General features: G+C 43.8%; 1 protein-coding gene across 2 annotated transcripts in view; it reads right to left on the reverse strand.

Moving 5' to 3' along the window:
* The window catches only part of mylk3 (myosin light chain kinase 3), a 50,479-nt gene extending 47,563 nt beyond the window's left edge, over positions 1-2,916 (reverse strand). For both annotated transcript variants that reach the window (XM_078210833.1, XM_078210832.1), the window contains exon 1: positions 2,121-2,916. In XM_078210833.1, coding sequence (XP_078066959.1) covers positions 2,121-2,705 — 585 coding nt within the window. In that variant the 5' untranslated portion in view covers positions 2,706-2,916. The remainder of the gene's footprint in view (positions 1-2,120) is intronic.
* Between the last annotated feature and the right edge of the window lie 17,048 nt (positions 2,917-19,964).

Here is a 19,964-nt window from a genome sequence, read left to right on the forward strand (position 1 = left end):
TTGTATTATGTGAAAACAACTATTGATTGAATTAAGTGAGTCTGACCCTTCGCTGTTACTTCGTATGTTCACTTGCTATTTGTTTCTGGCTTTGTCTTACCATGTGTTTATTTATACCATTTTCAAGAAAGGCACATGGGGAAATGTGCAAAGCACACAAATATCTGCTCCATATCACATGGAGGCACTATTTTAACATCTCTGGATTACAATAATGTGCAGATGGAGGAGTTTGGGCATACCCTAAACCTAAAATGCTGAAACCACAACAGAAGTAAAGGACACCATGATACCTAAGAAAATACGACCTTAAAAGTGTAACAGTGGGATTCTTAGTAATTTAATGTAGAGCCTTCTGATGACTGGTTGCTGCAACTCTATTCCTCCAGATATCTATTGACCCGTATTTGTGTATATATATATAGCTACACATAGATAAGCAATTTAAGTAAATGAATGAATAGCAGTTTCTACTTATCGAGGTTGAGTTACCCCCACCAATTTTGGACACTGCCCCCACCAATGCCATGAAAACTACCACAGCATTTTAGCAGTGACAATTCCACTCTGGATGTATTGATGTGGTACAATATTTTCTATTATATATTATGCCAGTGCACAGGGAAGACTTCTTTGGGTTTGCTGCCACTTCCCTCATTCAAACTGATTGCTGCTCCCAGCACAATGTACTTTTAACACTAGCAGAACAGGGGTTCAAGATTTTATTGGCAGTAAATCTACTTTTGAAAGTGACATCTGCATTTCTTTCTGGCTGCTGAGTTACTATTTATGTATTTTCTGTTGTGGTATTGTGCTAAGATGGGGACAGGAGACAGTTAATATTGGGAGGACAGCCTGATGTTTTGAACATTGGGATCCACCAGCGATAGCCATTGCAAAGAAATGAGCAGTGGCATAAGGTTGGGAATCCAAAAATAACAAAAAAAGGAAGGAGCAATGTAATCAAGAGTTTGTACATTTTTATTATACATCCAATGGTTGTGTGCATGCTGGAGTATGCTTTGCCCTGCTGTTTAAGACTCACAGCTATCCACCACCACCTTGCCAAAATTGCAGCACACCATAGCTCCTAGAACTTCAATGACACAATAGTTATCATGCCCCAAACTGGAGAGAAGTGCAAGCTTCCTGTGTCGCAGCATGGCACCAATGGAAAATAAAAACAGGGTTGATGCAAAATAAAAGATCCAGGTTTCCATACTATCCCTATCCTCTTGACTGTACATGGCACATGCTCACACAACAGACAAATAGAAGAGGAATTACAACCCCTTTTCCAATGTACAAAACATATGACCAGCCACGAATGGCTCATTAATTTCAGGTTACATTTTACTTGAAGAAGTATTCAATTGCAGTACAACATCAAAAGTGTCCCAAATAGCCGTTGGAGAACTCAGATAAACAAAATTAACAAAAAAAATTAGTCACATTCATTGCAATACCATCACCAAGCTGTTGCATCACCCAAGGGTATAACTAGGATACACAAACCCACAGTTGTCCTGTCACAACACTTACCTAACATAGAAACAGGCAAAAATGATCTTAACCCCAACAAAAAGCATTCTTCCTTTAGAAAGCCATTTTACAGTAGGGGTTGTTTTAAATGCTTGAATATTAGACTACATCCTCAATCTTCGCTCTTGTGATTAACAGGAATCTGGAGAATTAAGCAGGGATCAGTGGAATATGTAAGTTGTACATTCATGAAATGAATTTTATTGCAAAAACCTTTCATACTACAGTATGGGTAATGGCATTTCATTTCATGTAAGAAACATCCTTTGGCTCTTAAAAGTTAACACAAGGTGACTGTCAACATTATGGGGGTAATTTTCATTTATGCAATAGTGTAAAATGGGTCCCATTTTGCACAATTGAACAAAGTCAGATTGATTCTGCTGTGCCTTTACATGTAAAGTATGTACTCTTTAATTAAAACTACATTTTTTCAAAGATTAACAAACAGAGGATGAATGGGTAGTTGTTAACATAGACTTTCATTCCAAGCAGCACATGTTAGGTCATAATTAAAAGTATAATCCCATTGTAACTCTAACTTGTTTTAAAATTTTGGTTGAGTTGATAAGACTGACCTCTGAAGAGTCTATTAGATTTCCCTTTTTCCAAGGCACAATTCCTTTAAGAATGAATTGTACTATGTGGGAATTTTTGAAGGTTTCGCCCACAAAGTGTACGGCTTTATCCAGAGCTGACACCTTTTTTTCTATGCCATCTAATTTCTCTTTTTGCTTTGTTGTGTCTTGATGTACAGATGTCACCAGTTTGAGCAGTTCCATGAATAAAGGTTTCATCTCAGCATGGCCACGGCAGTCAGTATTGTCCGAGCATTTAACATCACTTTTCTTCTGATCCACCACTCCATTGGTGTCTTTTAGCGTTTTCAGTATTTCAATATTCTTTTCTAAGTCTCCCATTCCTTGAGACATGTCATCCAATTTCTTAAGAACTTGCCCTTGAAAGTTTACAATCCGATCGACTTTTTCGTTAAGAAGGTTGAGTTTATTGTCCATTGTACTTAGGTTATTGGCGACACTGCTTTGATTTGCTCCAGGTGGCTTCTTCACTTGGCCAACAGACCCACTTTTATTCTGAGATTCAAGACTACCTCCTTCATACATTCTGGCCAAACAAGTGGCCAAGGAAACTGGTTTACTCATTGTTTCTCAAAATTGAATACAAAAGAAAATAGCTGATCTAAATGAAATTGGCTCAGAGCTTGTGGTATCACCTCCTCCCTCTTGAACAGTTTCTCAAACAAACAAATGTCCATTCAGTTCATCCGGATACGTTTTGTTGAAGAATCTCTTTGCATGACCGTAATATTAAAGAGGAACTGTGTATCTGCTTTAGTTTTGTCATCCTATCTGAGCTCCACATTCTCCTGTCACTGTTGCCTCTCACAGATTTTTAAGTAAGCCATGCTGTTTGATGCAATCTGAATTCTTCTTTGCCCTTTGACGTCACTGAAATGTTTCTGGGTGATTAGCATACTTTACTTCAGAATCGGATGATAAACAAGCCACTCGTGAGAGTGACAAAGCAGGGCACTTACATTTATTAATGTTATAAATTCATACCTCATATAAAATAATGTATTGTAAAATATTCCATTAATCACAACTGTAAGCTTAGAACTTGGAGTACAAAGGATTAGTTGACTCATATATGCAGCTATTTGCAACTGGTAGAGAATATATGTTCTCAAATGGTAATGCATCGAGTGGACTGCTACCAGCTGTCAGATGAGACAAAAATAGACTGTGATGACAATAGCATCAATTTTTTTTCTTGCACATGCCTTTAGCAGTTCAAACTCTGTTATAGGATAAAGTTATATTAAACAGAGTTCTAAACATTGCCATTAGGGTCCTCATGGCCACACAGATACCAATCTCATATTTGAATATAACCTTGGACAATTTATTTTCAGAGCTCTTCTGAAGTCACTCATGATTGCCTATTTCTGAAAAAAAATTAACCACTTAAACACTCTCCAAAGCACTGTCATAATTTGAATTATACATATTTCGCAGTTGATCTTGAAACATTTCTTCCAATTCTTCCACTGCACTTCCAGTGACAATGCTAGTAATTAGAGTCTGCTATATGAGGGTTCAGCCATGAAAGTACTATCCAAGACTAAGATAGGTATCAATGATGTATACTTGACGTCCGATAAAATCTCTCAATGGTTTTGCACCTCAGAAAGGTTCTGTTTGTTAGCACCTACTTCCTACAGCCCCATGGTCTGGTTATATATGTGAAAGGAGAGCTGGCAAAAATGTGGCACATTAAAATCGTGTGCAGGGCACAAAATCCTGGCAACCACATTTGGTCATCGTATCTCCCATTTCCCATTGTCCAATACTAACATTAATCTAATTCTCCTGTATGCATCAGAAACTTGGACAGTCTCACAAGTAAACCCTGGCAAAAATTGGTGCAGCAGACCAGTGATGTCTCTGCCCGATCTGCTATCATTCGATAGCATGACCCTGTCACCTATATTCCCAACCTCTCCTAAGTGTCGCAATTGCTAAAAGATATTTGTCACAGTTTGGGAACATGGCCAGTCTTGACCAAGCACATAACATATCCAAATCACTGAGCCTATCCTCCAAAGACCTGGAAATGCCCACTTGGAAGGATCTTGATCTTTACAGGTGACCTCAGGTCCCAGAATATGGGGGTCTACGAGGCTGTGAGATGATCTGAGAACCACAAGACATGGAGAGGTATAATCCACAAAGCAACACATTGAAGGTTTATGCTGCAAGATAATACATCAACTCTTGCTGATTTATATAAAACACACCAGCCATTTTGTGCTCTCAGTTTGAACTGCAATGTAAATAATGGAGCAGCATTGTCAATCTTTGTTTATGGGAACAGAAAGGAAAACATTAAGATGGAACATAGACCGCATTAAGCAATGATAGCCTCTATCAGCAACTACCTGGTGGTGACATGGTGGCACGATGGTTAGCACTGCTGCCTCACAGTGCCAGGATCCGGGTTTGATTCCTGGATTGGGTCACTATCTGTGTGGAGTTTGCACTTTCTCCCCGTGTCTACGTGGGTTTCCTCTGGCTGCTCCGGTTTCTTCCCACAGTCCAAAAGACGTGCTGGTTAGGTGCATTGGCCATGCTAAATTCTCCTTCAGTGTACCCGAACAGGTGCAGGAGTGTGACAACCAGGGGATTTTCACAGTAACTTCATTGCAGTGTTAATGCAAGCTTATTTATGACACTAGTAAATAAACTTTAACTTTAAAAATAAACTTCAAACTTTAAACAACTACCTGTGGAGCAACGTACCCTCTGATATTTTTCTGAAGTGTGACAACAATTTGCTTAAATGTACCATTCTTTTATGCAAAGGCAGTTACTTCAAGAGGCCAGCTTCTGTGTGACCTGCACAGTTTCAGCTGTGTAGTTTAAATGAGGCACTTAAGACCACAAGTGCCTCAACCGGCCATCACTGGTAATCAGCCAACTGCAGGGAGGCCAATGGCCAGCTTTACACCTTGTGGGGGGGGGAGGGAGGTGGCTGATGGCTCAAGTCTCAATCAAAAGCGCTCAATGCCTGATTGAGTGATTGGAAATCGGGAAGGGGGGGCCTGTTGAGACCCACAGCCCCGCGCTTGTTAACAATATCCCTGCACTGCTCTCCCATGACTCCCACAGTGCAAACCAGCCTCTCCCCACCTCAAAACAATCTGCACCCTATGTCTTGATTCCACTGCCTGATTGGTGTGTGGTTCAGCAGACCTTCCCAAAAAGATGCAACCTGGATCTCTCAATGACTCCCCAGCCCGAGATCCCTGAAGCCTCAGCAAGATTCCGCCCGAAGGCTCAGACTTTCCTCCCCCTAAAAATGGGTGTGTGTTTGATTCAAAGAGAGTCTTTGGGAGCAGAATTTTGAATTTCCCATTGGTAAAAAAGTCTACAAAAATTTCCCATAGACAGGAAGAGATGAGGGTTAGAACATAGAACGTAGAACAGTACAGCACAGTACAGGCCCTTCGGCCCATGATGTTGTGCCGAGCTTTGTCTGAAACCAAGATTAAGATATCCCACTCCCTATCATTCTAGTGTGTTCCATGTGCCTATCCCATAACCGCTTGAAAGTTCCTAAAGTGTCTGACTCCACTATCACAGCAGGCAGTCCATTCCACACCCCAACCACTCTCTGAGTATAGAATCATAGAAACCCTACAGCACAGAAAGAGGCCATTCGGCCCATCGAGTCTGCACCGACCACAATCCCACCCAGGCCCTACCCCCATATCCCTACATATTTACCCACTAATCCCTCTAACCTACGCATCTCAGGACACTAAGGACAATTTTAGCCTGGCCAATCAACCTAACCCGCAGATCTTTGGACTGTGGGAGGAAACCGGAGCAACCGGAGGAAACCCACGCAGACACAAGGAGAACGTGCAAACTCCACACAGACAGTGACCCAAGCCGGGAATAGAACCCAGGACCCTGGAGCTGTAAAGCAGCAGTGCTAACCACTGCGCTACCGTGCCGCCTCGTTAGGGTCAGGTTAGGGTCAGGTTGCGGTCAGGTTGCGACGCCACAAGGTCAGGTTCTGGCTATGTTCATGTCAAGACCAGGTTAAAGTCCAACAGGTTTATTTGGTAGCAAATGCCATTAGCTTTCAGAGCGCTGCTCCTTCGTCAGATGGAGTGGAAATCTGCTCTCAAACAGGGCACAGAGACTCAAAACCAAGTTACAGAATACTGATTAGAATGCGAATCTCTACAGCCAACCAGGTCTTAAAGATACAGACAATGTGAGTGGAGGGAGCATTAAGCACAGGTATTGTCTCCAGACAGGACAGCCAGTGAGATTCTGCAAGTCCAGGAGGCAAGCTGTGGGGGTTACTGATAATGTGACATAAACCCAACATCCCGGTTTAGGCCGTCCTCATGTGTGCGGTACTTGGCTATCAGTTTCTGCTCAGTGACTCTGCGCTGTCATGTGTCGTGAAGGCCGCCTTGGAGAACGCTTACCCGAAGATCAGAGGCTGAATGCCCGTGACCGCTGAAGTGCTCTCCCACAGGAAGAGAACAGTCTTGCCTGGTGATTGTCGAGCTGTGTTCATTCATCCGTTGTCGTAGCGTCTGCATGGTTTCCCCAATGTACAATGACTGTAGAGATTCGCATTCTAATCAGTATTCTGTAACTTGATTTTGTGTCTCTGTGCCCTGTTTGAGAGCAGATTTCCATTCCATCTGACGAAGGAGCAGCGCTCCAAAAGCTAATGGCATTTGCTACCAAATAAACCTGTTGGACTTTAACCTGGTGTTGTTAAAACTCTTACTGTGTTTACCCCAGTCCAACGCCGGCATCTCCACATTATGTTCATGTCCACACTGATTTTAATCCAAGTCCATACGATAAAGATTCACTGAAACTTAAGAAAGGATTTGATTGATCATGCTAAATTGCCCCTAGTGTCCCGGGATGCATAGTTCCCTGCTGCTGCCAGACTTTTGAGTGGACTTATCTTGCACTAAGTTGATCTTTCTCTACACCCTAGCTATGACTGTAACACTACATTCTGCGCTCTCTCGTTTCCTTCTCTATGAACGGTATGTTTTGTCTGTATAGCGCGCAATAAACAATACTTTTCACTGTATGTTTAATACATGTGACAAAAATAAATCAAATCAAATCAAAGTTAGAGGGATTAGCAGGGTAAATATGTGGGGGTGACGCGGATAGGGCCTGGGGGGATTGTTGTCGGTGCAGACTCAATGGGCTGAATGGCCTCCTGTAGGGTTTCTATGATTCTTTCTATGAGATGTCGAAGTTGCCTAGGAGTGTTTTGTTTTTCAGGTCTATCAGTATTTTCATTGGGTTGGGTGGGTTTTGGAAGACTTCTGAAAACGTATCGTGCTTGACTGTTTGGGAACCTTGGGGCAGGTTTGCTGAAGAGTCAGCAACATTCTGACACCAAAGTGTTAAATGGATTTACAGCTTCAAATATTATTAGTAGATGGTGTTTATCAATTATATGTGTGTTTACTGCAGTGATTGATCATAGAGCTCTATCCTGCAAAGGAAATTACATTGACTAGCATTGTATAAGTGTTGAGATGCATTAGAATACTTCCCATTGGGAAAAGTACTATTTTACATTTGAAAACAGCATTTGGGAATGTCAGTGTCATGATCTGAGGTGATTCAAATGTCCACTATACTTTAAATTTGAATTAAAATAGGTCTGCAGCTTTCACCTAGAGAAAAAAAAGTCACCTGCTCCAGGACTGCTTTGATTGACAGGACATCTGTTGTAGCTTAGGGAAAAACAGCTATCTGCTTTTGAAGTTTCAATAGGCTTCATTGTTAGCACCATAATGGTTTGGTTCGACACAGTATAACATAATAAAGCAATCAGGTCAGAGGGAATACAGCAGTGGTAAGTTTCAAGGGAGTGAGACAAAACTGGAGTGCCTCTACTTCAATGCCAGGAGTAATAAAGGTAAAACAGATGAGTTACGGGCGAGGATTGACATGTGTAATTATGATATAATAGCCATCACAGAGACGTGGTTTTTTGAGGGGCAGGATTGGCAGCTCAACATCCCGGGATATAGAATCTTTAGGCAAGACAGAGGAGGGGGTAAAAGAGGAGGAGGCATTACATTATTAGTTAAGGAAGCAGTTACTGCAGTAAGGAGTGATGTTATCTTGGAGGGAGCATCAAATGAAGCTTTGTGGGTAGAGCTTAGGAATAAAAAAGGGACAGCTATGTTGCTAGATGTTTATTATAGATCCCCAGGTAGTCAGCGGGAAATTGAAGAGCAAATATGTGCGCAATTCGCGGAGGGGTGTAAAAATAATAAGAGGGTAATTGTATTAGGTGACTTCAACTTTCCCAACATTAATTGGGATAGCCATCATGTTAAGGTTTTGATGGAGTAGAGTTCTTGAAATGTATACAGGAAAACTTCTTAGGTCAATATGTAGAGAATCCAACTAGGGATCAAGCACTGCTGGACCTAATTCTGGGGAATGAAGCTGGACAGATGGTTGATGTGTTGGTGAAGGAGCATTTTGGTGCTAGCGACCACAATGTGGTTCAATTCAAATTTGTTATGACTGAAAAAATAGACTAGTTGCAGAAAAACATTTTGGATTGGGGGAGAGAAGATTTTAACAAAATAAGGCAGGATCTGGCCAAGGTAGACTGGAATAAGTTACTTGTGGAGAAATCTACGGAAGAACAGTGGGGGTTGTTTAAAGATGAAATGGGGAGGGTACAGGCCCAACATGTTCCCTCTAGGGTAATAGGAAGGTGTAACAAACCCAGAGAACCATGGATGACCAGAGAAATTCAGGATATAATAAGAAGGAAAAGAGAGGCTTTTAACAAGTATAAGGGGAGTAAGTCTGCGGAGGCATTAGTGGAGTACAGAAAGTACAGGATGGAGCTTACGAAATCAATTAGGAGAGCAAAGAGGGGATATGAGAAAGCTCTCGCTGGTAGAAGTAGGGAAAATCCTAAGATATTTTATAAGTATATTAATGGGAAGAGGATACCCAGGGAAAGAGTAGGGCCCATTAAGGACCAAGGGAGAAATCTGTGGGTGGAGGCAGAGGACATTGGTAGGGTGTTAAACAAAAATTTCATATCTGTCTTCACCCACGAGAATGAAGAAGTAGTTATGGAAATTGGGGAGAGAGTCAGAAGTCCTAGAGCAAATTGTCATAGGGTGTGACAAGGTATTGGAGGTATTTGGCGGGCTTAAAAGTGGACAATGTATCATCTTGTCATTATCTCACTACTGTGTGCAAATTGGCTGCCTTGTTTCCTACATTACAATAGTGACTATACTTAAGAAGTAATTGATTGGCTGTGAAGTCCTCTGTGACATCCTGAGGTTGTGAAAGATACCATACAAATTTAAGTTCCTTCTTTTTTGGGCCAACTTCAGAAATTAGTGGGAAATATACTATGGTCTCAGTTCACCAACTCTCCTGAGGCCGAGTGAAAGGCATGAGAAAAAGACAAATAACCCCATATAGCGTTACTGTTAAGAAATGTTATCACAGTTCCAATATTAGTAAGAACATTAGTGAATGCTGCATCTTTTATTATCTTCCATGTTCAAGCAGAGATATTCAGTAAATTATAGCAATCTGCATTATTGTATATTGCTACTGCTTATTTGTTACCTTTCTTAAACCATGGGTTATTGCTGAACTATATTCTAACACAGTATTTATTCTAACCGTTTTCCAAAGTTTAGGAGGTCACAGGGAGCTTGTGATTTCTCTGGTAAGCTAAATGCAGCCACAAAGATTTCTGTTTGCCTCTTGACTCATGGTAGCTTTGAGTATGAGAAATACATGAGGATGATCTGCAAACACCACTCCAGATTCTATAAGCTAACCAGAGGTAGAAACTGTTATAAATTCAGATCTGCTGGATGTACCATCTGTCAATCACTCTCATAAGTGTTTAGAGCATCTTCGTTTCATGGGAGTTGGATCACACTGTCCTAATTCTATTGCATAATAGCAGAGCAGAGTGTAACAATAGTATTCCCCTGTGACCTGCACCTGTCATTCATGTCTTTCACTCAAGTACTTCTCTAACTTTCCTGAAGGCAGAGCCAACAAACATTTGGTGAGGCAAAGCTGTTTACAAGTTAAGCTGCTTTATTTCAACGTGAGTAAATATGTAGAGCAACAATTATGATCAAATTACTTTGTTCAGGAGGTGCAACTTGCTCTCTATGAATAAAACAAAAGTAATGAACACAATGCTTTGTCACATTACTTGATGGTCATGCTTAATTTAAGTGAACTAATTTCTAATTATCCTTGCAACCATTTCTGGGTCCTGACTGCTTCATAGCTTTCTGTTTCTACATCCTGTCTGCATAGTCTCCTGTGTCTGTTTTTTATCTATTACTATTGTATTGGATTAATGCAATGAGTGTGAATAATTTGATTGATTAAGGGAAATAAATTACATTTATATAGTACCACCAAAGCCTCTAATTTCTCAGAAGACTAAGGAAATTTGGCATGTCCACTACGACTCTCACCAACTTTTACAGATGCACCATAGAAAGCAATATTTCTGGTTGTATCACAGCTTGGTATGGCTCCTGTTTTGCCCAAGACCGCAAGGAACTACAAAAGGTCGTGAATGTAGCCCAATCCATCATGCAAACCAGCCTCCCATCCATTGACTCTGTCTATACTTCCTGCTGCCTCAGCAAAGCAGCCACCCTGGACATTCTCTCTTCCACCTTCTTCCATCGGAAAAAAGATACAAAAGTCTGAGGTCACGTACCAACCGACTCAAGAACAGCTTCTTCCCTGCTGCCATCAGACTTTTGAATGGACCTACCTCGTATTAAGTTGATCTTTCTCTGCACACTAGCTATGACTGTAACACTACATTTTTCACTCTCTCGTTTCCTTCTCTATGAATGGTATGCTTTGTCCATATAGCGTGCAAGAAACAACACTTTTCACTTAATACTAATATATGTGACAATAAATCAAATCAAATCAAAATGCATGACCACAGGACATCCCAAAGCACTTCATAGCCAATAGTCTTTCACTCTCCTTTATTGCTTTCATGGCCAAATCCATGTTTACCTCGATATGTAATATTATTAAGGGCCTTAAAATCCCAAGATATTCTATAAATATATCAATGGGAAGAGGATAACCGGGGAAAAAGCAGGGCCCATTAGGGACCAAGGGGGCAATCTGTGGGTGGTACCAGAAGACATTGCTAGAGTGTTGAACGAATACTTTGCATCTGTCTTCACCCAAGAGAATAAGGATTTAGGTATGGAATTCAGGGAGAGAGACTGCGAGGTTCTTGAGCAAATTGACATATGGAAGAACAAGGTATTGGAGGCGTTGGCAGGCTCCAGATGAATTGTGCCCCAGGCTGCTGTGGGAGGCAAGAGAGGAATTTGCAGGGGTTCTGACTCAGATTATTAATTCCTCTCTGGCCATGGGGGAGGTGCCAGAGGACTGGAGAACAACTAATCTGGTTCCATTATTTAAGAATGCTTAAGAAGAGATAAACAAGGGAACTACAGACCAGTGAGTTTCATGTCAGTGGTAGGGAAGCTATTGGAGAAAATTCTGAAGGAGAGCATTAATCTCCACTTGGAGAGGCAAGGCTCGGTCAGGGATAGTCAGCGTGGCTTCGTCAGAGGGAGGTCATGCCTAACAAATTTGATTGAATTTTTTGAGGAGGTGACCAGGTGTGTAGATGAGGGTAGTACAGATGATGTAGTTTATATGGATTTCAGCGAAGCCTTTGACAAGGTCCCACATGGGAGACTTGTAAAGAAAGTAAATGCAGATGGGATACAGGGTAATTTGATAAAGTTGATTCAAAATTGGCAGTTCTGGGAGAGAAACAGTGATGACAGAAGGCTGCTTTAGTGACTGGAAGCCAGTGTCCAGTGGCGTACCACAGAGATCAGTGCTGGGCCCTCTATTATTCGTCATTCATATAAACAACATAGATGACTATGTGGGGCATAGGATTAGTAAGTTTGCAGATGACACATAGATTGGCTGGGTGGTTAACAGTGAGGCTGAGTGCCTCGGGCTACGAGAAGATATAGGCGGGATGGTCAAATGGACAGATAAGTGGCAGATGGAATTTAAGATGGAAAGTGTGAGGTGATACATTTTGTAAGGAGTAATTTGACAAGGAAGTATTCAGTGAATGGCATGACACCAGGAAGTTCTGTGGAACAAAGGGACTTTAGTGTGTTTGTCCATAGATTTCGGGTAAATGGGATTAGTTGGGAGGTCAGGTGTTTTGGCAGATGGCATGGAGCACAGTGGTTAGCACTACTGCCTCACAGCACCAGGGACCTGGGTTCAATTCCTGGTTTGGGTACTGCCTGTGTGGACTCTGCACGTTCTCCCTGTGTCTGCATGGGCTTCCTCCAGGTGCTCCGGTTTCCTCCTTCAGTCCGAAAGACATGCTGGTTAGGTGCATTGGCCATGCTAAATTCTCCCTCAGTGTACTCGAACAGGCGCCGGAGTGTGGCGACTAGGAGATTTTCACAGTAACTTTGTTGCAGTGATAACGTCAGCCTACTTGTGACACTAATAAATAAACTTTCTCACATGTTGGTGCAGACTCAATGGGCTGAAGGGCCTTTCCTGCACTGTATGATTCTATGATGATTCTATGATTCTAAATAAATGTGTCAAAGAGCCAGGCTGGTGATGGAAAAATTTGTTTAACATTCTGGGGCAAATTTTCCCGTTCTACCGGCCACGGAAGTCATAGTGGGCGAGGGGCAGACCATGGAAAAGCCCATTGACCTCGGGTGGGATGTTCCAGTTTTGGGACGAACGCAGCCGGAAAATCTCACCCTCTGAGTCACACACAGGGAGGACACAACCCAAACAGAATCACGTTGATGATCATTAATTTTTACTACTATCAGCATCATGAATGGCCACAGTTCCTGATCAACAACTTGAAAATACTGTAGGAAGAGCGCAGTGTAACCTTTGGGTGATGATATTATTGGGCACTGCTACTATGATTTTCTTCATTACTTCATCCCTAACACTTGCTTCCCAGTCTCAGTTACTAAGAAAAGCCTTCTAGATGAGGAGTAAACATATGCAAGAGGATTTGATTTGATGTGATTTGATTAATTATTGTCACATGTGAAAAGTATTGTCACATGTACACAGTGAAAAGTATTGTTTCTTGCGTGCTATACAGACAAAGCATACCGTACATAGGGAAGGAAAGGAGAGAGTGCAGAATGTAGTGTCATAGTCATAGCTAGGGTGTAGAGAAAGATCAACTTAATGCAAAGTAGGTCCATTCAAAAGTCTGAGGGCTGCAGGGAAGGAGCTGTTTTTGAGTCGGTTGGTACGTGACCTCAGACTTTTGTATCTTTTCCCCGACGGATGAAGGTGGAAGAGAGAATGTCCGGGGTGCATGGGGTCCTTAATTATGCTGGCTGCTTTTCCGAGGCAGCAGGAAGTGTAGACAGTGTCAATGGATGGGAGGCTGGTGTGGTATTATTGCTAGACTATTAATCCAGAAACTCAGCTAATGTTCTGGAGACACGGGTTCAAATCCTGCCATGGCAGATGGTGGAATTTGAATTCAAGAAGAAAAAATCTGGAATTAAGAATCTACTGATGACCAGGAAACCATTGTTGACTATTGGAAAAACCCATCTGGTTCACTAATGTCCTTTAGGGAAGGAAGTCTGCTGTCCTTACCTAGTCTGGCCTACATATGGCTTCAGAGCCACAGCAATGTGGCTCTCAACTGCCCTCTGAAATGGCCAAGCAAGCCACTCAGTTCAAGGGCAACGAGGGATGGGCTACAAATGCTGGCCATCCAGCAACGCCCATATCCCATGAATGAATAAAAAAAGAGTGATGGACTGGGCTTCATTCACAACCTTTAGTAGTTTCTTGCAGTCTTGGACAGAGCAGGAGCCATACCAAGCTGTGAGACAACCAGAAAGAATGCTTTCTATGGTGCACCTGTAGATGTTGGTGAGAACTTTAGCAGACATGCCAAATTTCCTTAGTCTCCTGAGAAAGTAGAGATATTGGTGGGCTTTCTTAACTATAGCATCTGCATGGAGGGACCAGGACAGGTTGTTGGACACCTAAAAACTTGAAGCTCACAACCATTTCTACTTCGTCCCCACTGATGTAAACAGGGACATGCTCTACACTACGCTTCCTGAAGTCGATAATTATTTCCTTCATTATTGTCGTCGCACCAGTTCATCATATCTCATTCCTGTGCTGTGTCTCATCATTGTTTGAGATCTGATCCACAACGGTGGGGAATTTGGCCACACAGTCAAAGGTGTATAAGGAGTATAGTAGGGGGATGAGGACACAGCCTTGCGGAGCACCAGTGTTGAAGATGATCATGAAGAAGGTGTTGTTGCCTATCCTTACTGACTACGGTCTGTGGGTTAGAAAGTCTAGGATCCAGTTACGGTGGGAGGAGCCTAGCCCCAGGCCACAAAGTTTGGAGATGAGTCTCGTGGGAATAATGGTGTTAAAGGCTGAGCTGTAGTCAATAAATAGGAATCTGACATAGGTGTCTTCGTTACCTAGATGTTCCAGGGTTGAGCGTGCAGCCAGCAAGATGGCATCTGCTGTGGACCTGTTGCAGCTATAGGCGAACTGTAGTGGATCCAGGCAGTCTGGTAGGCAGGAATTGATTTGTGCTATGACTAACCTTTCGAAGCACTTCATAATGATGGATGGCAGAGCCACAAAGGAGTACAACAGTACTCAGAGCTCAGTAAAACAGAAAGAATCATACTGATGCAGGAGTGCTCTGTATTAGATTATCTCCCTCTAAACTATTATGAATTATAGTTCATGACATAGGCTGTGCCTTGCTGTCATTAGAAACATATTTTACTGAAGTGACCAAGAATGTTCACTGACACACACATTTGTGCACACACCGCGCCCCCCCCCCCCCCCCCCCCCCCACCACCACACACACACACACACATCCAAAACATTGCTGGTGGAATGGAACTGTTTTGTATTGCTCAACTCACTCAAAATCGATTAGCCTGACTTGGCCTCAATGTTCTCACTCCGATAATAACAATCTTCCATGAAAAGAAATACTATTGTACAACATTACAGGTCAATCCATCTTGTTTGCAGGAGACACGTCAAAATTAAGTGGTTTGGACTCTGCATTCTCAAGTATTTCTCCAGTAACTTTTATATAACAGTCAACACAGACATCAGAAACCAAAGGGAGTATCATTGGTGTAAAAGTATTACACATCTAACTGCAGCAAAACAACATTGTGAGCATGTTCAAATGGGACTATTCTATATATGCAGTTCCTTAATTAGCCACACATTCTTATCTTAGAAAGGTACTTTGAGAATGCAGAATCCAAATCACTTGCGTTGACGTGCCTCCTGCATTTCAGCTTGAGTGATCGGAATGTTCACACTGGAAGCAAATCCTTTGAAAGGTCCCAGGCGATTAAGAGGAGCCATCAGGTTTCAGTCCTCTGTATTAGCGACCTGCTGTGTCCATTGGTATTTACATAGACTTACACAACAGCAGAGATCATTAGAGTTAATTCTTCAAACTTTTAACTGAGCTTAGACAATATCTCAAATGAAACCAGCCTCTCATCCATTGACTCTGTCTACACTTCCCACTGCCTCGGCAAAGCAGCTAGCATAATTAAGGACCCCACACACCCCGGACTAACTCTCTTCCACCTTCTTCCGTCGGGAAAAAGATACAAAAGTCTGAGGTCACGTACCAACCGACCCAAGAATAACTTCTTCCCTGCTGCTTTCAGACTTTTGAATGGACTTACCTTGCATTAAGTTGATCTTTCTCTACACTCTAGCTATGACTGTAACACTACATTCTGTACTCTATCATTTCCTTCTCTATGAATGGTATTCTTTGTCTGTATAGCGTGCAAGAAATAATACTTTTCACTGTATATTAATACATGTGACAATAATAAATCAAATCAAAAAATATCAAATCAAAAAATAACTACTGGTACATTTCTAACGGACCATCCTCCATCTTTCCCCTTCTAGCTAGACAGTGAATGTTGGTAGGCTATTTGGCTATGGAGAACATCACAGCTGTGACTAATTCTGTTTTTAGCCAATGTGATTCCATGCACACTTTCCATGGATTAATGGATATCATTTCAATTCGCTGTAAATTATATTTTTAAGAAAGAGGAGATTTCACATCGCCCCAGCACTTAGATCAAACTTAACACCTACTAGTATTCATAAAGAGCTAGGAACTAATTGTTATGTGAATACAAAACCTGGGGTGCCACATTGACTGTTGCACTGCAATTATATGTCAAGTAACAATGCCTGTTAGTCACATGGAGAGCAGCAAGACATACACTTAATGAAGCTCCAGAAGTTTGAGTCTGAAGTGTGATTAATTATAACTTGTGGGAACCAGAAGTCATAACATACAGAGACCCTTTTATGTTGCAGCCAGATTTCTGAGACTTTCCTTGAGGAAGGGGAAGACAGACAGAACAATTTTAACATAACCCACCAGCCAAGAAACTGACAGAATCTTATAAAGCTCTGTACATGCATCTGATCTAATTCTCCATTGAACTCAGTGGGGAATAACATTGGGCTGAGTACAAAACTGGCATCCCATCTGGTCCCGTGGGCTGGTCACTGGAAAGGCTGGGTTAAAATTACTTGCAGGAGATTTTTAACCCCCAAAGTCAGGAAGATTGGAGAAGATGGTGTGGTGAACCATTGTTGGTTCCCACTAGGTAGTGCTGAACCATGGTCTGGCCAGTACTATGAGTCTGTATATATGTTACTGTTGGGGTTAGGGTTGGGCTGTTCTACCTGTTAATATAGTTGTTATGGTACACCCCAGTCGGCTCCGCCTCCTGGGAGAGGTATAAAGGTCACTGCTCTGCCTGGTGACCCTTTAGTCTGGGATCGTGTACTGTATATGGTAGCTCTGTTATTGTTGGCAATAAAAGCCTTTATTTCCCGAGTACATCACGCCTCTCGTGTGTTATATCGCGCATCAATTTTATTGCCAACAAGTAAATTCTTTTTTTTTGTGAAAAAAAAAACGGCAAAGAAAACATGGAGCAAATGCTTAAACCCGAACGGCTTACGTTGGACCCACGTGCGGCGGGCGCATCGAACACCTTCGACCACTGGTTGAAGTGTTTCCAGGATTACCTCGACGCCTCCACAGCGGTCAACAACGACGCCGACAGACTCCGGGTCCTCCACGCGAGGGTAAGCGATGCTGTATACCTAGCGATCCGTGGGGCCACCGACTACAAAGGGGCCCTCGAGCATCTCAAGAAGCGATACAACAAACCGCTGAATGGGATGCATGCTCGATACCTTCTAGCCACTCGACAGCGGCAGCCCGGCGAAACGACGGAACAGTACGCGTGTGAGCTTCAACAGCTAGCCAGAGCCTGCAACTGCAAGGCAGTGTCGGCAGACCAGTACATGAACGACCTCGCTCGAGATGCGTTCGTGGCGGGAATTGGCTCGTCGTACATCCGCCTTCGGCTGTTGGAGCAAGGTAACCTCGACCTCACTAAATCCATAGAGTTAGCTGACACTCTAGAAACGGCCTCCAAAAGTCTGGCGATGTACCCCGACGACCACGTGGAGACAGCGTGGCAGGGGCAGTCACAGACCCCACTTCATTCAGCGGGACCGAAAAACTGCGCGATTGCGTTCCCAGCCTCGGACCTGACGACAGCAGCAGCTCCAGGTGGCCCGCGGTGTTACTTCTGTGGGGGGGTGAAACACCCTCGGCAGCGATGTCCAGCTAAAGCGGTGTTGTGCTCCCCCAGCGGCAAGAAGGGGCACTATTCCAAGGTATGCCGGTCCAAACTTCCATCCAAGAACAGCACTGCGGCGTGTGACTCCCCAGAGCCGGCCTCCTTGTCTTCTGCATCTTCAAGGTCTTCTGCCACGTGCGATTCCAGGACGTTGCCATTCCGAACGACGGAGTCGCAAGACACGTGCGACCTGCAGGGGCCGCAGGTTTTGGCGCCATCGTCCACGTGCGACCTATGGGGGCAGCCATGTTGGTCGGCACCGACCGTGAATGACCAGCAGGGGTCGTCATCAACCATCTCAGCTGCCTGCAGTTGCACCCACAAACCAACGGTGGCGTCGATCATCCTGGACCAGGCCAAGCCTCACAGACTCGACAAGTCCATGATGGACATACAGGTAAACAAACGCCCGATTTATTGTTTGTTTGACAGCGGGAGCACGGAGAGCTTCATTCATCCAGACACTGTGAAGCGGTGTGGTCTCCAGATTCGGACTGTCAAGCAGACAATTTCGATGGCGTCAAGGTCCCGGTCTGTCACCGTGCTAGGGAGTTGCGTGGTCAATCTGACGGTGCAGGACACAGTCTACGAGAACTTCAAGCTCCTTGTGTTACCGCACCTTTGCGCGCCAATACTCCTAGGACTAGATTTTATGGTCCACCTGAAGAGTGTAACCCTGCAGTACGGTGGGCCACTCCCTCCGCTTTCAGTGGGAGACCCGCAGCCTCTAAATTGCCCAACGCGCTCCACATGTAGTCTCTCAACGCTTAGGATTACCACACCCTCCCTATTCCAGAATCTTGTGCCAGGCTGCAAGCCCATCGCAACAAAGAGCAGGCGTTACAGCGCTGAAGATCGGATCTTCGTTCGATCTGAAGTTCAGCAGCTCCTCAAGGAAGGGATTATCCAACCTAGCGCTAGTCCTTCGAGAGCGCAAGTCGTGGTGGTTAAGAATGGGAACAAACCCCGGATGGTCATAGACTATAGTCAGACCATTAACAGATACACGCAGCTGGATGCGTATCCCCTCCCGCGCATATCTGACATGGTCAATCAGATTGCGCAGTACCGGGTGTTCTCCACCATCGACTTAAAATCTGCTTACCACCAACTCCCCATTCGCCCAGAGGACCGACAATACACGGCCTTTGAGGCGGATGGTCGCCTGTACCATTTTTTAAGGGTTCCTTTTGGTGTCACGAATGGGGCCTCGGTCTTCCAGCGTGCTATGGACCGAATGGTGGACCAGAATGGACTGCGGGCTACCTTCCCGTACCTGGATAACGTCACCATCTGCGGCCATGACCAGCAGGACCACGATGCCAACCTTCTTAGATTCTTACGCACTGCATCTTGCCTGAATCTGACCTACAACAGGGAGAAGTGTGTATTTCGCACGCGCCGCCTAGCTATCCTCGGATACGTGCTGGAAAACGGGGTCCTTGGCCCTGATCCAGACCGTATGCGTCCTCTCCTCGAACTTCCCCTGCCCACTAGCGTCAAAGCACTGAGAAGATGTTTAGGCTTCTTCTCATACTACGCACAGTGGGTTCCCAATTACGCGGACAAAGCCCGTCCGCTCATCAAGTCTACCTCTTTTCCCCTAGCAACAGAGGCTCGCTTAGCCTTTGCAAGAATAAAAGCCGACATCGCGAAAGCCACGATGCATGCTATCGATGCGTCCATCCTCTTCCAGGTGGAGAGTGATGCATCTGATTTCGCCCTGGCCGCCACACTTAACCAGGCGGGCAGGCCCGTCGCCTTTTTCTCTCGCACCCTCCAGGCCCTGAAGTTCGACATTCGGCAGTGGAAAAGGAGGCCCAGGCCATTGTGGAGGCCGTTCGGCATTGGCGCCATTACTTGGCGGGCAAACGGTTCACTCTGCTCACGGACCAGCGGTCCGTGGCGTTCATGTTCAACAACACGTTACGGGGTAAGATCAAGAATGATAAGATCTTGAGGTGGAGAATCGAACTCTCCACCTACAATTATGATATCATGTATCGTCCAGGGAAGCTCAACGAGCCCTCGG

This window comes from Mustelus asterias, chromosome 4, assembly GCF_964213995.1.
Source record: "Mustelus asterias chromosome 4, sMusAst1.hap1.1, whole genome shotgun sequence".
In the NCBI taxonomy this organism is placed as follows: domain Eukaryota; kingdom Metazoa; phylum Chordata; class Chondrichthyes; order Carcharhiniformes; family Triakidae; genus Mustelus; species Mustelus asterias.